General features: G+C 40.4%; 1 protein-coding gene across 1 annotated transcript in view; it reads left to right on the top strand.

Annotated features, from left to right (window-relative positions):
- tsnare1 (T-SNARE Domain Containing 1) overlaps nt 1-5,837 on the top strand; it is a 596,230-nt gene extending 590,393 nt beyond the window's left edge. The window contains exon 11 of the mRNA XM_043687537.1: nt 5,482-5,837. Within this exon, the coding sequence (XP_043543472.1) occupies nt 5,482-5,661 (180 nt within the window). The 3' untranslated portion in view covers nt 5,662-5,837. The remainder of the gene's footprint in view (nt 1-5,481) is intronic.
- The last annotated feature ends 15,091 nt before the right edge of the window (nt 5,838-20,928 follow it).

Below are 20,928 nucleotides of genomic sequence, written 5' to 3'. Positions count from 1 at the left end.
CCTCATAATTTTGTAAACCTCTATAAGGTCACCCCTCAGCCTCCGACGCTCCAGGGAAAACAGCCCCAGCCTGCTCAGCCTCTCCCTATACCTCAAATCCTCCAACCCTGGCAACATCCTTATAAATCTTTTCTGAATCCTTTCAAGTTTCACAACATCTTTCCAATAGGAAGGAGACCAGAATTGCATGCAATATTCCAACAATGGCCTAACTAATGTCCTGTACAGACATTTTGTCACCATGCTTGGTAACATCAGTGAACTTCTGATGAAGCACTAGTGTAATGTCCCACTTTCTATTTATCTGTCCTGGTCTGTTGTGGTGGGTGATATCACAAAGCGGACCCAAAGCTTGGGCTGGATCATGGGAAGGATTGTTTGTTCTAACCTTTGCATAACTGCTTCTGCTGAGAGTCCTTATATTGGTGATCCCATAAGCGGCCCATTGATTTGTTTGTAGATCTTGTCGTTTAAGGTGAAGTGGGTTGTGAAGCACAGGTTTACGAGTTTGAGAATGCTGTCCTTGCTAATGGAATTGGTGCTGTCAGGTCTTTATGTCCTTGGTTCGTCTAGCAGTGAGGCCAGTGTTTCTTTGGCCAGGATGATGTTTATTGATGTGAATAGGTCCATCATGTTGAAGGAAACCATGACCTCATCATCCTCTACCTGACAAACTTTGGATCCGCTCTGTGGATGACACCTTTGTCATCATGAAATGCAACAAATTAGAAGAAACCCACAAACATATAAAAAAAATCCTTACCGGTATAAAGTTCACCAAAGAGGATGCGAACAACAGACTGTCCTTCTTAGATGTCACAGCAGAATGAAGAGTTACCGGAAAGCTGCAGACTAGCATCTACAGGAAAGCTACACACACAGACCAGATACTCAGCGACAGGAGCAATCATCCCAACACCCGCAAACAGAGCTGAATCAGGACATTATTTAGATGAGCCACAGCACACTGCAGCATCCAGGAACTAGGAGAAGCTGAGGAAAAACACCTATACAGTGTATTCAGGAACAACAGGTACCCGATAAGTGCAATCTGCCGAATCCTATGCAACAGACCTAAACTAGAAGACATAAGACGCCAAGAGACTCTAGCCACACTACCATACATCGAAGACATCTCGGAGATGATGACCAAACTACTCCGGCCCCTCTGCATCATGGTAGCCCACAAACTTACCACCACACTGAAACAGCTCCTGATGATTTTGAAGAATCCTGTACCAACAACCAGCAGAAAAAAACGTCATTTACAAAATACCCTGCAGCGACAGCAACAAACATTACATTGGAAAGACAGGCAGGAGACTAGCCACCAGGATACATGGGCACCAACTAGCTACCAAACGACATGACCAACTATCACTGGTATCCTTACACACAGACGAAGAAGGACACCAGTTCCACTGGGACAATGCATCCATCCTAGAACAGGCTGAACAAAGACACACACGGGAATCCCTAGAGGCTGGGCATTCAAACCAGAACTCCATTAACAAACATATTGATTTGGACCCAATTTACCAACCTCTCAGAAAAAGAACCGGAAGTGATGTCACCACCACAACAGACCAAGACACATAAATAGCAAGTGGGACAGTACACTAGTGCTTCATTGGAAGCTCACTGATGATGTTACCTAGCATGGTGACAAAACGTCTGAGAACAAATCTACCAGATCAGTGAGCAAATTTATAATCTGTTCCAAAACCAGAGCAAACAATCTCTAAAATCGCAATTTAAAATTCTTTACCAAAACTCAACAACAACTTGTATTTGTATAACACATTTACCTTAGCAAAGCTTCAATAAATACCTACCAGGATCAGATAAAATTCAGCACTGAGCCTGACCAGTAGACAAATGAACCAAATAGTAGACAGAGATCTAAAGCAGGACAAAAAGGTGGAGAAAGGCAGTCAGGTTTAGAAGGAGACTTCCAAAATCTGAGGTCTAGGTATCTGAAGGCACAGCTGCCACTAGTTATAAGAGGGTCTCCTTCTCAACCTCTCCCCTTCACCTGAGGTGGGGTTGACCCTCAGGTGAAATTACCTCCGATCTGTAATGAGAGAGCAGCCCTGTGGTCCAGTAGGACGATGGTGACTTTTCTGTTTTTATCAGGGGGTGTCAGTTAGCTAAATTGAATGGAATGGTGGTTTGCAATACAGAGTGACACTAGCAGTGTGGGTTCAATTCCTGTCCTGGCTGAGGTTACTATGAAGAATTGTCCATTTCAGCCTCTCCTGAGGCATGGTGACCCTCAGGTTGAACCACCACCAGGATGTCACTCTCTCTAATAAGAGAGCAGCCCAGTGGTCTGGTAAGACTGTGGCAAATTTACCTTTGTTTTAGTTTAATCCCATGGATTTTAATAGCATCTTTCATATCTTTAATGTCAATTTTATTGAGGAGATTTTTTTACCACACTTGACTATTTAATTGCTTCCCCAAAATGGGTTGGGAGAAAGTGAGGACTGCAGATGCTGGAGATCACAATCGAGAGTGTGGTGCTGAAAAAGCACAGCAAGTCAGGCAGCATCCAAGAAGCAGGAGAATCGAAGTTTCGGGCAAGAGCAGTTCATCGTTCCTAATGAAGGGTTTATGTCTGAAATGTCGATTCTCCTGCTCCTCAGATGCTGCCTGACCTGTGCTTTTCCAGCACCACACTCCCTAAATTAAGTTGCCTGACAATCTTTTATCCCTTTCAAATGTGTGCACTACGACCATTACACATCAGGTGAGTAAACCATTTGTTGTATTACTGTGTAGGCTGTGATCAAGGAAGTTGCCTCCACAGGTTCAATGTTTTGCTAGTTTATTTTTAATTCTTTTAAAATTAATCCATTGCAATTCAAAAGGTCTAAATAATTTTCAATATGTAAATTAAGCTCCTTGTAGTGTACTTCATAGATCTGTTGAGTGCGCCCAAACCGCTTATTTCTGTTTTTGCATGACATATGATTAATAAAACAAGATGCATTTGAAGACATTAAGATTAAGGATTTTGCACTTCAGTGCTTCTGGCTCATAATGCAAGCACATATCAGGAAATTGTGCCCTTCCAGGCCTTGGTTTACTGATCATTAATTCTAAAGGATATAAAAAACATTGTAGAATATGGTATTCTCTGCCAGTTGTGACAGCATACACTTTTTTCAAATGTTTTTAAAAAACTAACGTGGTTTTGAAATAATTAGAGTTTTCCCGAACTTGCGACTGTGAGACCTTGTATTTATTTTCTTGCAAGACATAATTTTCTTGCATTTGGGCAGAAGAAATAAAGAGAGACAATGCAGGCTCAATGGGACAACGTTGAGGGACGTACAGGAGCAGAATGTCCTTGGGGTTCACGTGCATGATTCCCTGAATGTGGCCAGGCGAGTTGAAACTGTTGAAGGCTTATCACATCCTTGGGTTTATGGATAGAGGCATAGAGTTTAAAAGCAAGGAAGTGATGCCGTACCTCTACAAATCATTGGCCAGACCAGATTTGGAGTATTATGTTCAGTTCTCAGCACCTTATTTAAGGAAGGATGTTAACGCCCTGGAGAGAGTTCAAAGGAGATTTACGAAAATGAAATAAGGAATGAGGGATTTTATATACAAACATTTTTATATAAAAATTTGAGAAACTGGGCTTATTCTCCTTGGAACAGAGAATGTTAAGAGGTGACCTTATTAAGGTGTTCAAAATTTTGAACAATTTTGACATGGTAAACAAGGATATTCTGTTTCCAATAGTTGGCATGTCAGTAGCTAGGGTCACAATTTCAAGATTGTCAGCAAGACAGTTCGCAGTGAGATGAGGAGAAGCCTATTTACTCAGGGAGCTCTTAGGATTTGGAATGAGCTGCCTGTGACAGTGTTGAAGCTGACTTCAATAGAAAGTTTTGAAAGAGATCTGGATATACACTTGAAAGTGATTAATGTAGAGGGCAATGGAAATAGTGGCTGGAGAATGTGACTAGCTGAGTTCTTTCGAGACTACAAACATGATGAGTTCGATAGCCTCTTTCTGTACTATAAAATTGTTAGATTCTTTTGAAAAATGGAGGAGTATTTCTGCCATGTTTTCTTCTGAATAACTGTCATTTGCTTTGCTACATATTTCTCGATATAAATTCACAGATTTTTGAATGTTGAATGACTTATAAGCAACATAATATGGACCTAAATGTTAATCAGCCATCAAATGCTAATCACCCATCTGCTATTTAATAAAAAAGAGGTGTTAATACTACCCTTTTTTCTTGTTGGGAAACTCAAGTGGAGGACAAAGGATGGCAGTGCAGGGCACTGCCAAAGTTTAAAAAATGGAAGACAAAGTGAGCTGTGTCAATAAGCAATGCCTCAGGAAGGACAAATTTAGGCGATTGATCGCTTATCGACTGTGGAAGGAATGGAAGATAGAGGGATTCAGCACTTTCTCAATTTTAGGTTCAAGAAAGGGTATGAACTTAACAGAAGGTCTGAAAATCCAGATGCATTTTGTTATGACCTAATTTGTCTTATTCTTTAGATTTATTTTTTGTCGAGTATGCTAAACATGACTGCTTGAACACTGTGTGAATGCAAATGTAGACAATTTGAATAACTGGCCGAGCAGGCACCTGATGGGGTTAAGTGCATTCTTTGCTTCTGCTTCACCAGTTTTGCTCTCCATTACAGTCAGTGGAGTCTCTTATTGAGCTCCATGCAAATTCACCATTCCATTCGATCCCATCAGTACACCTTAGTTCCAGTAACGGTAAAACTGCTCCCAACAACTCCGTCACGAAAGCAGACTTAAAACAGAGATGAATAAAAGACAAGTAACCAAACCTTTAGATGCTTATAGGAATTGAAATCTTGGGATAAAATGACCAAAGAAAAGAAACAAACAAATTTTCTTTTCATTTTGCATATTTAATAAAAATCGAGATTATTCAAATTCAGTTGTTTAATAATGTCTGTGTTGATGTAGAGGATCAATCAGAATTAATCACTTTTGAAATACGTGTGTTTAATGGGCCTTGATACTGCACATTCTTGATACATTAAGAAACTTTGTTGGCAGCAGAGATATTCAATTTTATTTTTTTAATTAAGACAACAAATTAGCTGGTGGCTTACAAGTCATATATTGACTGGCTTTTCCTTCATTAGCTTGGAGCATGAAAGCTAACGAAACAGCAAAAGGTAAAATTACAGAGCAAAATTGACTTTAATGTCATCGAGCTTGAATATATTTTGGCATTGGATGGAGGTCATATGCTAAGCTTTTTTTTTCCTTGAAATTAAAATTTGAGCCTGCCATTTACGGAGCATAATTGTGCTTTGAAAAGGTCAATGTTGGTATGTGATAGAATTCGTCAGATTCTGTAGAACAATATTCTACAACATTTTCAGCAGTGATTTTATTCTGATCCATTTTCATGCCATCACCAGATGTTAACATCACTGGTTAAACTACAATCTATTTCTCAGCCATATTTACCTAGAGAAGATGGTGGTGAGCTGGACAGGCACAGTGCCGTTGGGATGGGAGATCCAGGATTTCGAACAAGTGATATAATACACACGTGGTGCAATCTCCAAGAAATGAACCTTCAATGTTTTGGACCAGATTTCCACGGCAACTGGAAGATTTTTGAAAATAGTGTGTGAGACCTGGATGCAAAAGTCTCACCCACGTAGCTGATAGATCTTGCAATTGCCACAACAGGCAAGGGAGTTGAAAATAAAGCACACTGTAAGAGATCCAAACCCAGCAGAGCCATCAATGCTGCATCCAATCAAATCCAATTTTGGCTATTCCCAGAGTCTTAATTCAGTGAATCACAAATTAATAGATTATCTGTAAATACCCCTGTAGAGTAGATAACATTTGTTTCAGAAGCTTGAAAAAAAAGATAAAATTAGACTTTAAATAATCTTTTAGGGTTAAAGAAAAACTGCATGCTTAAATTGTTTGATTTACAGGCCATCTGGTATCGGTTAGAAAAAAAGATAATTTTCATCTTTTCCTACAGTTTATATTTATGTCTTTGATTGAGACTGGATTATTACTGCCATTGAGATTATTGTGATTGTTTGACCAAGTTTCAAAAGGTAAAGCATGCTCAGTAGATTTGTGTTCTGTTCATATTTTGATTGAGAGTTTAAGAGTCAATTAAAGGATTAAAATCAAAATGGATAACAAATGGAAATTTCTTTTCATGGTAGGTTGAATGTAAGATGGGAGTTAAAATCAAAGAATGGGAGTTTTTTTTCAGTATCAAGTATGTATTGAATGAGAGTTGTATTAAATTGTTGGAAGTTTTTTCTAAAAATCTCCACATAGCTCCTGTGGTATGCCCATGGCCGATATTGGGTGAGTGACTATGAGTATGCCATGAGAACGTGAATTGGAATGTGTGGGGAGGCAAGAGGTTGTGAGGGATGAGGGAAAGATAATATTACATTATAGAATGACACAGAATAGATGCAAGCCTGCTAACCCAGCTAATGTTTCAACCACTTGGTCACCAATGATCTGACTAGGTCATTGGGCCCAACTCGATCATACTTCTGTTTCCCGAGGATGAATACTGGGTCCTTTAAACAGAGCCCCCCTGAAACAGAAATCATTCTGCCCATTTGGAAAATTTCATTGTCAAAGCCCAATCAGTTGAAACATCCGAAATCAATATTTAGATTATTTCTATTTCATGGCTTTTGTTATGAGACTACCATCTCAGCAGGTCATGCTTAGTTTCACTAATGCTACCTTTATAAATGTAGATGAAAAACAGATATTGATCTGTGGTGCTGATTCAATTAAGCAGACGTAGTCACCACTTTTCTCCACTTCACATCTGACAACATTGTCTTAATTGAGACAATTCAATATGATCTGCCTGCATCCAGTAGCCATTTTTCAATGGAATGAGCAAGATGTAGGCTCAATGCTTTCCTCAACTGGAATACCATTGGTTTTAGCAAGAACCAGAAATCAGGAGGGAAATTTCAACCTTGATAGATCACAGAAAATATGATGTAGCACCCCATCACTATTCCATTTTATATGAGCAGACTTTTAACAGGTAGAAGGACAAGCTTTAAATCCAACCTATTTTGGAATGTAATTCTGTACCGCTCCATATAACCCCCTTCTATTGTTGATTTAGATTAACTAGCAATTGCAGTTAACTTTTAATAGGAATCTATTACGGCTTCTATACATCAGGCCTCCATGGTTTTCATCAAAGCAAAATCATCAAAAACCCAAGCTGTTTTCTGTCTGATCTATTAAAATCTGTATCATCCTTCTATTAGATAGCTCAGATTCAACACTGCAACTTATTTCCATAAATGGAAGTCATGTCCACTACAATCAAGGAGATGCACATCCTACCCAATATCTAATTATATAATCACAGCACTTAGGCGTCACATATTATTGAAACTGTTCATTGTGTGCAGTAGCTTCTGTGGTTTTTGCATCTGCTGTGTGCACTTATTCTATCTCTAGAAGCCAACCTCATAATTTAATGACACAAGGTCACTTGTAATCTATGGACCTTTATATGGATAAATGGTATTTCTAAACAGGATTAAAGAACAGTACAGATTAGCAACAGGCCCTTCGACCCACCATGTTTGTGCTCACCATTATGCCATTCTGAACTAATCCCATCTGTCTGCACATGGTTTGCGTCCCTCTATTCATGCCTGTTCATATGTCTGTTGAAATGCCTCTTAAATTTGCTATTATGTATAATTCTACTGTAGTCCTTTGCAATGTGTTCCAGGTGTTATGCACCAGGTCAACCCATTCAAACCATTTCAACAAAGTAGCCTGGATCCTAACTTTGCTAGTTGTTTTAAGCAGGTGTACAGTGGATACTCCCGGAGAGATGCAGCTGGTCAAACCACTTAGTTCTAAACAAAACAGAATTAATTTGCAAGATTACAGAATGAAACGTAAACAAAAGAGAACAGAATATAGAATAACTTCACCAATTTGAAATCCCAATCGATAATCCCAACTTAATGACACTGTTCCAAATACTTGCAACAATCCCCATAAACACCCCTTGGCAAAAAAGATACAATCAAACACAACGTATTACAGGAGAGATGTGTGTGAGAGAGAGAGATGGCAGAGAAATTCAGCATGGAACACCCTCTTCCATGTAGCTGTTTCTTTGACCAGCAGCCTCAAAACTGATAGCTTGCTCTGAACAGCCAAACTGCTAAAACTAAACCAAACCAATGATCAGAGGCTTAGATAGAGTGGACAATGAGAGTCTTTTTCCTAGGGTGATGGCATCTGCTTGTATGAGACGGCATAGCTACAAATTGAGGGGTGATAGATTTAAACAGATGTCAGAGGCAGGTTCTTTGCTCAGAGTGGTAAGGGCGTAGAATGCCCTGCCTGCCAGTGTTGTTAACTCAGTCACATTAGTGGCATTTAAACAGTCCTTGGATAAGCATATGGATGATGATGGGATAGTGTAGGGTGATGGGCTTAGATTAGTTCACAGGTTGGCGCAACATCAAGGGCCGAAGGGCCTGTTCTGTGCTGTATTGTTCTATGTTCTAAACCAGAGAAAAGCTGAGCTGGGAGAACTGGCCGCTCCCCTTTCATTGTACAAGTGGGTTTTTTTTAAACTTAAAAGCTTCTTCAAGCAGACAAACACAGACAAAACAAAGCCTCTGTCTTTATGACCCCTCTGAAAAATACCCAAGGACAACCTAACCTTGTTAAAGGAGAAGCATCATCTCACAGGTACCTGCAACCTTCTGTGTCAAAAAAAACTTGCCTTGCACATCTCCTTTAAATTTTACCCCTCTCACCTTAAACCTATGTTTTCTAGTATTTGACATTTCTACCCTGTGAAAAATACTCCAACTATCCACCATATCCATAATTTTATACACATCTATCAGGTTTCCTCTCGGCCTTTGACACGAGTGAAGTCAATCCAAGTTTGTTCAACCTCTCCTTATAGCTAATGCGCACCAATCCAAACAACATCCTGGTGAACTTATTTGGCACTCTCTCCAAAGCCTCCACAGTCTTCCTGTAGTGTGGTGACTAGGGCTGTACACAATACTCCAAACGTCGCCTCACAAAATTTTTATAGAGTTGCAACATGACTTACCAACCTTTATACTGAATGCCCTGACTGATGAAGGCAAGAATGCTCTACATCTTCTTTACCACAATACCCACCTGTGTTGCCATTTTCAGGGAGCTATAGACTTGTACCACAAGATCCCTTTGTGCATCAAAGCTCCTGAAGGTCCTGCCATTTATTGTATACTTTCCTCTTGGATTTGACCTCCTAAAATGAATTGTTCGGATTGAACTCCAATCGCCATTTCTCCGCCCAACTGTCTAACTGATCTACATCCTACTGTATCCTTTTGACAAACAATAGACCAGGGATTGAGGTTAGTGTGACAGCAAAGTGGAAAATTAAAATGACAGGATGATTGGGGGCAGATTTATATCTGAGTAGAGATGTTTCACAAAGCGATCATCCAATCTGTGTTCCCCAACACAGGGAATACTACTTTGTGAGGAGTAGGTGATATGCTTCCTCAAGTTTTCTATATAGTAGCCCATATAACAAGCATTCCAGAGAGTCGGGTTCACATTGAGTCAGATTGCTGAAGGTTTTTTAACAATCAGCTGTAGACACAAATATGATATCATAAGCTTACATATATAGTTGGGGTCACATAACATTACATACACACTTCATTTGTTGGCGAACTAAATGACTCCTGATATGCAGGCAATTGAAAGACTGAACAGAGAGTAAGATGGATACCTTTCATGGTAGAGTACCATATGTCATCATGCTATCGAACTGTCTTAACAATATATGACTTTCTGAGACCTGTGCAATAATATGATGCCCCTTTCTTTTCCCTTTGAAGAATAGGAAACCATTTATGATAAATATTCCCAAGGATTCCTGTTGCCACTGTGTCTTTATACATTGATGTGCAATATAACCAAATCTCATCATTATACAATTATTATTCTGTAGTTTTGTTCAGTCATGTGTGTTATCCGTCATTCCGGACTTAAGTGCATTGTGGTACATAGTTATTGTCAGGTGTGATATCAGTATCGGAGTCAATGTCTTCTGTGATGGATGGTTGATCATGAATCATTCAGGCATGTCATCTGTTTTTCGTAAGATTTGATCATGGTTTGTGACATCCTATGACTTGTGCTGAACATCACATTGTGTTATCTTTCTAGGACCCAAGACATACATATGAAAACATCAGTCTCTAATACTTTATCCTGGTTCACACTAAGGAAACTGTCTGCATATTCATTGATTATGCATTTTCTTCCTTGTATGATGAAGTCCATGATCACTGTGTCAAGCTACTTGGCAGATCTTTGGACAGCCACAATAAATCTACAAGCTGCTCCCCAAGGCGATGGTTCACCCTCATTGGTCACTGTTATGTTTAGGAGACAGATCCATGCCTTTCTTCCATCACACACATTTACCACTCAACCACATGTACATGCTAAGACCAGAAAAATAGCTGGTATGATTTTGCAGAAGGAATTTCATGCAGAATGAGATACTAATTCAGTGTTTGAGATAGATGAGGTTGACATGTTCCATATGACATGATCAGTTGATCCATGTTCTTGTTGATGCCAGGCCAATAAATTGGTGTAAATTTATTCTGCACCAATGTAACCTTTGTATGTATGGTCAAACATATTTCAGTGAAGAGATTGTGGAATAAGCTTTGTTTGCTTTTACAAAGTACGCTATCAGAGAGTCCTCCATCTCTGAATGACTAAAAAGAATGTACTTCTTTGTGATCTTTTGAAATATTCGGGTTCTCTATTGCTATTTTGTAATAAACCTGTTCAGAGAAGTTATGATTCACCTCTGGTGCAGGTGGGACTTGAACTATGTTTTCTGACTCAGAGGTAGGGATACTACTGCTGTGCAAAAAGACACTGCTCAGGTTTCCTCTGAGGATGATTATCTTGAGCTAATGCAGCTGGATGTCATTAGAGATAGCATGTTGAATTTGCTTCTTTTGGCCAGTCTTAAAATAACAAGATTGACGTGGAAACATCTTTAACTTGGATTCAACAATATCCACTTATTGGTCTAAGGAGGTAACTTATTTGATTAATGTGATTTGGAAGACTGCTAAGAGCATCAGGAATAGTAATCTGTGAGCCTTGATTATACTGAGTTAAAAATCACACAACAACAGGTTATAGTCCAACAGGTTTATTTAGAAGTACTCGCTTTTGGAGCACTGCTTCTTCATCAGGTGATTGCGGAGAACAAAACTGTAAGACACTGAATTTATAGCAAAAGTTTACAGTGTGATGTAACTGAAATTATATATTGAAAAAGACCTGGATTGTTTGTTAAGTCTCTCATCTTTGAGAATGAGCATATTGGTTTCAGTCCTGTCATATGTAACTCACAAAACCTTTTTTAAAAAGTTACATTCTCAAGTGCGCTTTAACAGTTGGTATCATGTTGGCCCAGATAAGGTATTGAAGGTGTTAACTCCCTGAGTGGCTGTCTGTGCCACAATGATCAGACTGATCCTAATCTAAAAAATCTAATCTAATCTAATCTAAAAAACAGATTTTCAGAATCTTACATGGATTCATGCCGTTTTTGAGCAAAGTAAAATGTAATTCTTCAAGTACAAATTCACCTCACAAACTTATGTGTGCATGTGTGTGGGGGGGGATTGTTTATGAGTGTATGTGAGACAGTATGTGTATGTGTGAGAGTGTGAGTGTAAAGGGGTGTGTGTGTGTGTTGCAATGGGGTCATCTCTAGTGTGACATGAACCCAAGGTCCCATTTGAGGCCCCCCCTATGGGTACCGAACTTAGCTATCAGCCTCTGCTTGGCCACTTTTCGATGATGCCTGCCCCGAAGTCTATCTTGGAGGACAGTCACCCAAAGGTCTGAGTTTCAATGTCCCGGAACGCTGAAGTGTTCTCCAACTGGGAGGGAACACTCCTGTCTGTTGACTGTTCTGCAGTGTCCATTCATCCGTTGCGTAGTCTCTGTTTCGTCTCGCCAATGTACCATGCCTCAGGGCATCCTGGCCTGCAGAGTATGAGATAGACAACATTGGCTGAGTCGCATGTGTACCTGCCACGTACACGGTGGGAAGTTCCCCACGCGTAATGGTGTTATCTGTGTCGACATTCTGACACGTCTTGCAGCACCTACCATGACAAGGTTATATGGTATTGTCCTGAAGGCCAGGCAGTTTGCTACGAACAATGTTTGAGGTTTGGCAGTTGTTTAAAGACGAGCAATGGAGGTTTGGGGAAGGTCTTGGCAAGGTGCTCATCCTCATTGATAATGTGTTGCAGGCTGCGAAGAACATGGCGTAGCTTTTCGGCAACGAAGGTTACCCTGTCTCGTGTCTGTCTCCTGAGGAGGTCGTTACGGTTCCTTGCTGTGGCACGTTGGAACTGGCGGTCAATGAGTTGAGCCTCGTACCCAATTTTATGATGGCATCCCTGAGTACTTCCAAGTGCCCATCACGTTCCTCCTCATCTGATCAGATCCTATGTATGCATAGGGCTTGTCCATAGGGGATGGCTGGTTTAATACATTTTGGGTGGAAGCTGGAGAAGTGTAGCATTGTGAGGTTATCTGTGGGTTTGCGGTAGAGTGTGGTGCTGAGGTGCCCCTCCTTGATGGAGATGCATGAGTCCAAGAATGAAACAGATAGGAGAGAGCATTCCATGGTGAGTTTGATGGTGGGATGAAACTTGTTGATATCACTGTGCATTTTTTCAGTGACTCCTCTCCATGGGTCCAGAGGAAGAAAATGTTGTCAATGTACCTAGTGTATAGTGTTGGTTGGAGGTCCTGTGTAGAGAAGAACATAGAAAATAGACATAGAACATAGAAAAGTACAGCACAGAACAGGCCCTTAGGCCCACAATGTTGTGTCGAGACTTAATCCTAATGTAAAATATTGTAACTTAACCTACACACCCCTCAACTCACTGCTATCCATGTGCATGTCCAGCAGTCACTTAAATGTTCCCAATGACTTCACTTCCATCACCTCAACTGGCAACGGAATCCATGCATTCACAACTCTCTGCGTAAAGAACAGATGTCTCCTTTATACCTTCCTCATAATATCTTCAAACTATGACTTCTCGTACCAGTCAATCCTTCCCTGGGGAAAAGTCTCTGGCTAAGTCTTGTTCGAACCTGTGCATGAAAATGTTTGCATATTGAGGTGCAGGTGTGGTCCCCATGGCTGTTCCTTGGGTCTGAATGAAGAACTGGTTGATCAAAGGTGAAGATGTTGTGATCGAGGATAAAGCAGAGGAGTTGTCGGACGGTGCTCAGAGATTGGCAGTTGTTGGTGTTGAGTACAGAGGCTGTTGCTGCATGCTGTCATTGTGGGGGACGCTGGTGTAGAGTGCTGAAACATCCTGTGTGACGAGGAATGTTCCTGGTTCGACTGGTCCACAGGTGCTGAGTTTCTGTAAGAAATCTGTAGTATTGTGACAGAAGCTGGGGGTCCCCTGTACAATGGGTTTCAAAATGCCTTCGACATAGCCAGAGAGGTTCTCACACAGAGTTCCATTGCCTGATACGATGGGACGTCCTGGTATATTGGCTTTGTGTGTCTTTGGAAGGCAGTAGAAGTCGCTTACAAGAGGAGGGACTCTGTGTGAGAACCTGTCTGGCTATGTTGAAGGCATCTTGAAACTCATTGTACAGGGGATCCCCAGCTTCTGTCGCGACACTACAGATTTCTTACAGAAACTCAGCACCCATGGACCAGTCAAACCGGGAATATTCCTTGTCACAATGGACATTTCAGCACTCTACACCAACATCCCCTACAATGATGGCACACGGCAGCAGCCTCAGTACCCAACACCAACAACTCCCAATCTCCAAACACTATCCTACAACTCATCTGCTTTATCCTCGATCACAACGTCTTCACCTTTGACAACCAGTTCTTCATCCAGACACATGGAACAGCCATGGGAACCACATGTGCACCCAAATATGTCAATATTTTCATGCACAGGTTAGAACAAGACTCCAGCCTCCAACCAGCACTATACACCAGGTACATTGATGATGTTTTCTTCCTCTGGACCCATGGAGAAGAGTCACTGATAAAACTACGCAATGATAGCAACAAGTTTCATCCCACCATCAAACTCACCATGGCCTACTCTCTACAATCTGTCTCATTCTTGGACATATGCATCTCCGTCAAGGAGGGGCACCTCAGCACCACACTCTACCGCAAACCCACAGACAACCTCACAATGCTACACTTCTCCAGCTTCCACCCAAAACATATTAAATAGCCATCCCCTATGGACAAGCTCTACGCATACACAGGATCTGATCAGATAAGGAGGAACGTGACGGGCATTTGGAAGTACTCAGGGATGCCATCATAAGGATGGGGTATGATGCACAACTCATTGACCACCTGTTCTGATGTGCTACAGGAGCCGTAATGACCTCTTCAGGAGACAGACATGAGGTACAACCGACAGGGTGCCCTTCATTATGCGGTATGTCGCAGGAGTCGAAAAACTATGCCATGTTCTTCGCGACGTGCAACACATTATCAATGAAGATAAGCACCTCGCCAAGACCTTCCCCACACCTCTACTGCTTGCCTTTAAACAACCGCCAAACCTCAAACAGATCATTGTTCATAGCAAACTGCCTGGCTTTCAGGACAAAACCATACAACCTTGTCACAATAGATGCTGCAAGACATGTCAGAATGTTGACACAGATACCACCATTACGTGTGGGGACACCTCTCACCATGTACGTGGCAGGTACTCATGCGACTCAGCCAATGCTGTCTATCTCATACGCTGCAGGCCAGGATATCCTGAGGCATGGTACATTGGCGAGACCGAGCAGAGGCTACAGCAACAGATGAATGGACACCGCACAACAATCAACAGACGTAAGTGTTCCCTCCCAGTTGGAGAACGCTTCAGCGGTCCGGGACATTCGACCTTGGACCTTCAGGTGACCATCCTCCAAGGCAGACAGGCAGCAACGAAGGGTGGCCGAGCGGAGGCTGATAGCCATGTTCGGTACCCGTTTTGAGTTCATGCCATACTACAGGTGACCCCCATTATATAAATATATATTATATATCTATATATATATATATATATACACACACACTACACATACAAGTTTGTGGGGTGAATTTGTACTTGCAGAATTACTTTTTACTTTGCTCAAAAATGGCATTGCAAGATTTCTATCCTGGAAGAGATTAATCACAAGTTTTCATGTAGAAATCATTGCTTCTAAATTGGATGCCAAGAATGAATAAGTCCGCTTTTTTTAGATTAGAATCAGTTTGACCATTGTGGCACAGACAGCCTCACAGGGAGTTAACGCCTTCAATACCTTATCTGGGCCGGCATGACACCAGTTGTTAAAGTGCACTTGAGGATGTAACTTTTTAAAATGTTTTTGTGATTTACATATGACAGAACTGAAACCAATATGGTTATTCTAAAGGATGAGAGACTGAACAAACAATCTGGGTCTTTTTCATTATATAATTTCAGTTATCTCACATTGTAAACTTTTACTATAAATTCAGTGTCTTACAATCTTATTTTCCACAATCACCTGGTGAAGGAGCAGCGTTCCGAAAGCTAGGGTTTCCAAATAAAGCTGTTGGACTATAACCTGGTGTCATGTGATTTTTAACTTTGTACACCCCAGTCCAACATCGGCATCTCCAAATCTTGATTACACTGAATATTGAAATCATCCTTTTCAATCTTTGCAGTAAATATTGTAGTTGTGGAGATGTCTTGTGAAAGGTTTTCAACAGATCATTTCCAATGGTTTTCAGTCAGAGTGCTTACTAAATGAGAACATTTGGAACCATTGCATTCTGAATGCTGGAGTGAGAGCTCTCTTGCAGTGTTGGAATCATTTCCCTAGGCTGTGATAAGGGCTTCAGACCCAAGCCCAATCAGCTCGTCCTCCTGTAACAAATATTCTCTCAGGTCTTTCATCTACTTGTAGTGCAGTAATCATGGAGATATAATATTGGAGAATATAACTTGGTGGAAGATGGGATGACTTTGATAGGTGAAATTATATGTTAGTAATCTTTCTGCTATATTATGATGTACTATTCTGGAGAAGAGGCAATACATTGGTCACAAAGTTCTGAATGTATTGGAATAAAAAGCTGAAGAAACCAAGATACCTTTTGCAAGGCACCTTTGTTTGATGGTGAAGCAGTCTTCTGAAAATCTGTCATTTTTGATTAGGGTTCATTCTATTTGAGAGGTGGATTGATCTGACAGAGTTATATGGCTTGTGTGAATTTGACATTTTTTCTTGTTATAAGAAAAAGTGTGTTTTCTTGCCCCAGCTGTGAGCTAATGAAAGTTTATGTCATCTTCAAATTTCGTTTTCTTGAGAGCTGCAATGTCATCTGCTATATAGAGACAATCTGGTAGATTTTCAATAATGTGATCTGTAGGAATATATCCTGAATAACAGATGATCCAAATAGTTACCTCAGAAAAAAAGTATCTACAAAAAGATCATCTAAAAGTTGTCAATCTCTGTGACCCACTGGGGAGATGGATGGACCAATATTCATTCTTGGCATCCAATTTAGAAGCAATGATTTCTACATGAAAACTTGTGATTAATCTCTTCCAGGATAGAAATCTTGCAAGTACATTTTGGTGCAATGTTCAGTAACCCTGGATCTAAATGTATACAGAAAGTGCTATCTTTCTTCAAAGTGCAAAGAATAGAGTTGCACTGATCAGTATGAGGCTTGACTTTACTGTTGTTGTTGTATTGTACCATGGAACCTAATTGATGATCTGACTGTGAATCTTGCATTCATGAGGAGGGTCAATGTTGGGCTGGGGATCATCTTTCAGATGTAATACTGTATCACCATTATAATTATTCATAGAATCGCACTAGTCTGGGTAAAGGATTAGAACATATACAGTATGAGTAGGCCATTGTAAAAAAAACTATCTTTTCTTTGAATACTTCCACTGATCTAGCCTCCACAAACCTCTGGGGTCAGATTATGGACAGACTGAGTGTTGCAATCTGGAATCTTTGCGTGTGGGCGATGATGGATTGGGTACCTTACAGATCATGATAAGACATAGATTTGTGTAGACAGATGTTAGAAATTATTTGTTTATTAGCAGCAAGCTGTGTAAACTCACAGACTTAATATACAGTTTAAGTAATACGTTTGCTTACTTTTCATACATAGAGTTGACTGACCAGAAGGCAGACTGACTGCTTGCTAAGAGACAAACTGACTGACTGAATGCAAAATGGAGACCTTCTGATGTTATGATGTCAGCTAGCTGTTTTAAAAGTGCAGTGCCTTTCTGAGATCTACACAAAGGCACAATAGCAAGAACCACTTGCTGTTCCACTCGGAAGGAATGTTTAGAGCTTTGGACAGCGAGAAACAGAAAATTAAATGTCAAGTCTTATACCTCCCAAGCTTATAGTTGTCATTGAAAGAGGATGGTTGTCCAAGGGCAGTTGAAGTTTGGACAAGATATCACAAAGAGAGTAATTCATTCAGAATATGAAAAGGCAAAGATAAACATTTTTCATGATGGCATCATGCTGGAAGTGGTAGTAACATTGGGATCTTCATTTGAACACATGGGTAAAAGGTGAGGACAGGAGGGATCCCACTGTGGCTCTTTGAGAAAGAGATGATAGCAGAAGTGTAGGAAGAGCCTTATCATGATGAGAAGGAAGAGTCTGTCATAAGAACAGATGTGAGAGGAACGCAATAAAGTCCTTGCAGAAGGGAAGATGTAAGGAAGTGTTACTGAAGTCACTGTGTCAGCCAATTAATTTATAATACATACATGTTGATAGTCAATCCCCAGAAACTCATAACAGGGAAGGATCAATGATGGACCATGCAAAGATGAGTGAAGAATGGAAATTGCCAGCAAACAGGAAAATTTACCAGTTTGGTCGGCAATGGACTGTATTGGTGAAGGAGGTGAATGAAGGAACCTCTTAAGGGCCCATTGCATGCCTATAAAACAGCCACAGCACGAGCAATTTCTTAAACCAAATTTTCTCCAGAAGCAGATACTTTCTGAGAAATGTTCAAGGTGTAGCATTTTGATCTCCGGAAGAATTCAATTATACCTGATCAAAGCATTGAAAGTTGTGTGAGAGCTAATCGGCAGTGTCCTGTATAATTAAACGTCATTGTTCATTCAATAATGGACAATTGACAGCTCTAGCCTCAAAGACTTCTGCATGTATTGAGCATTGGATGTTAAATCACACATTCAGCCACAACTAGAGGCAAACCGAGATTTGCATCCATGTACAGCTTAACATCACTGAGATAGTCTTTTGCCAAAATCCAAAATTCTTCATGAATTGTACAAGAAATATATGTTTTGAAAAACTAATCAGTTCTTATATATACACATACATGAATTAAGAATGATAAATATATCTTGTCAGTCTTACCATGGTGAGGCAATGCCTTTAATTGAATGCACAACCAAATATGACATCTCTGCTCATAAACAAAGCCCATAACAGATCAGTAATAGCCTTTTATGTCACAAAAGCTCACATGCCACAGCAATATTATAACATTGTCAGTCTGAGTAATGTCATATGAGAAAAATATACAGCAATTGGAAAAGCATTAAAGCTACCTGAAATAAAACAACTGTAATTTAAGTGTTCTTTGACTCTCATTCTGTTATGTTACACAAACAGCATAGTCAAGTGAATTTGTTCTGATTCAATTGACATTCACAGGAAATAAGTGGGACCATACATTCCCTTAGTTATTTCATATCAAATCATCATCTGTGTCAGATACAATTGAAGATTCAGGAAATATCAAAGATATAAATGGATGCATTAAAATTGCATAACCATTTAAATCTTGAATGTTGAATTTGCTACAGAGAATTTAAATCTCAAAGCAAAACTGATGAGACAACGGTGTTATTCCTGAGTAAATAATTCTGCTTGGTTTGCTGCTATGAATAGAACACAACAAACATTCAAATCATTAGACATCTTATTTATTTTATCTGTGAATGGATGGAGCTTATGTGACACCTCATTTGATTGGTATAGAAAAAGAGTACCACTTATTAAATTGAATGCATAGAAATATTTTTTTTTAATGAAGGTCTTCCCTATTTGGCAACAAGACATTAAAAAGGACATGCATTTTTTTCAGGATCTCAGTACCTCAGAACATGCTATACAATGACACACTCAGTAAACTCCCATACAAAAAAAATAACCTGCTTATTGCTGCCTTGACCTTCGGTTGCTTAAATAAAACATTGAAGAGCATTGTTGTGAGCAGTGCTCTGAATTTCCTGCATTACTTGTGCTCAGATGCTCTCCCAAATTAGACACATGAAATAAGCACGGTGGCTCAGTGGTTAGCACCGCAGCCTTACAGCACCAGGGTCCCAGGTTCGATTCCAGCCTTGGGTAACTGTCTGTGTGGAATTTGCACATTCTCCTTATGTCTGTGTGGGTTTCCTCCAGGTGCTCCGGTTTCCTCCTCCAGTCCAAAGACGTGCAGGTCAAGTGTATCGGCCATGCTAAATTGCCCATAGTGTTAGGTGCATTAGCGAATGGGAAATGGGTGGGTTGCTCTTCAGAGGGTCGGTATGGACTGGTTGGGCTGAAGGGCCTGTTTCCACACTGTAGGGAATCTAATCTAATCTCTATCCCTCACGTCATGCTGCACGTGTGTGCGTGCACACGCATACATACACACACACACATCCATTACAATTTATACCACCTCATGCAGTCATTGGATCTATATAAAAATGTCTGTAGGTGGGAAGAAAAGGCCAAATCTCCTCAATCTAATAAACCTCTCAACCAAGTGCATCTCTGTATGGCAACTCAATGCACCCTACCACATCACACAACCTCAACTGTGAATTTTACATGATTGGCCTCAGCAGAAATCAACACCTTTTGGTTTTTATTCACCATGTTTTAATAAATTGTTTCCTTTTCTTCAATTCACTTACCCATATGTCATATTTTCATCAACATTCGTTGTTTTTAATCTCTTTGGGCCTAAAGTGATCAAAAATGTTTAATTGAGAAGAAATGGTGGGGTGTGCAGTGATGGGACAATTCCTTCCCTGTAAACCTGACCTATAAAAATGGCTGTCTGAACATGAGGTTTTCCATGCTGGGGATTGGACCAGTTGAGCAGACAGGATGGATAATCCCAATGTAACAAGGGAGATGACTGCATGCAGCAGTGGGCTGGATGGAAAGCCTGCTCAGGGGATCTGATACTCTCTGAAGTTCAAAAATATGAATGTGACATCAGATACCTCTCTATTCCTCACGCTCTACTGCTGCACGTGTGTGCGTGCGCACGCACACACACACACACACAATCCATTACAATTTATACCACCTCAGGCCTCCTCCTGCTTCCATTACTCCTTATGCTTTCCACACCAATATATCCCCCCAACAAAGAACTCACTGATTTTTCCTTGATATCTTGCATGCCAACTCACCTGGTGTGCACTGTTGGATGATCTCAGGATTCACGTACAGAGGATATAAAACAACTTTCTAATTTGCAGACCTTACTTAATTGAAAAAATATTGTCATTCATAAGAACCCGTTTACTACACTTGCTTCAACTAGGTAAGCCTTAGAAGTACAAACATTTTATTCAATTTGTAAAATTTCTTCATTCATGGTATGCGGGTGTCATTGGCCAGGCCAGCATTTATGGCCCATCCCTAATTTCCTAGGGAGCAGTTAAGAGTCAATCACATTGCTGTGGGTCTGGAGTCATATGTAGGCCAGACTA

This window comes from Chiloscyllium plagiosum, chromosome 4 (genome assembly GCF_004010195.1).
Source record: "Chiloscyllium plagiosum isolate BGI_BamShark_2017 chromosome 4, ASM401019v2, whole genome shotgun sequence".
NCBI lineage: Eukaryota > Metazoa > Chordata > Chondrichthyes > Orectolobiformes > Hemiscylliidae > Chiloscyllium > Chiloscyllium plagiosum.
The sequence above is the reverse complement of the archived record's forward strand: the minus strand, read 5'-3'. Positions and strand labels throughout refer to the sequence as shown.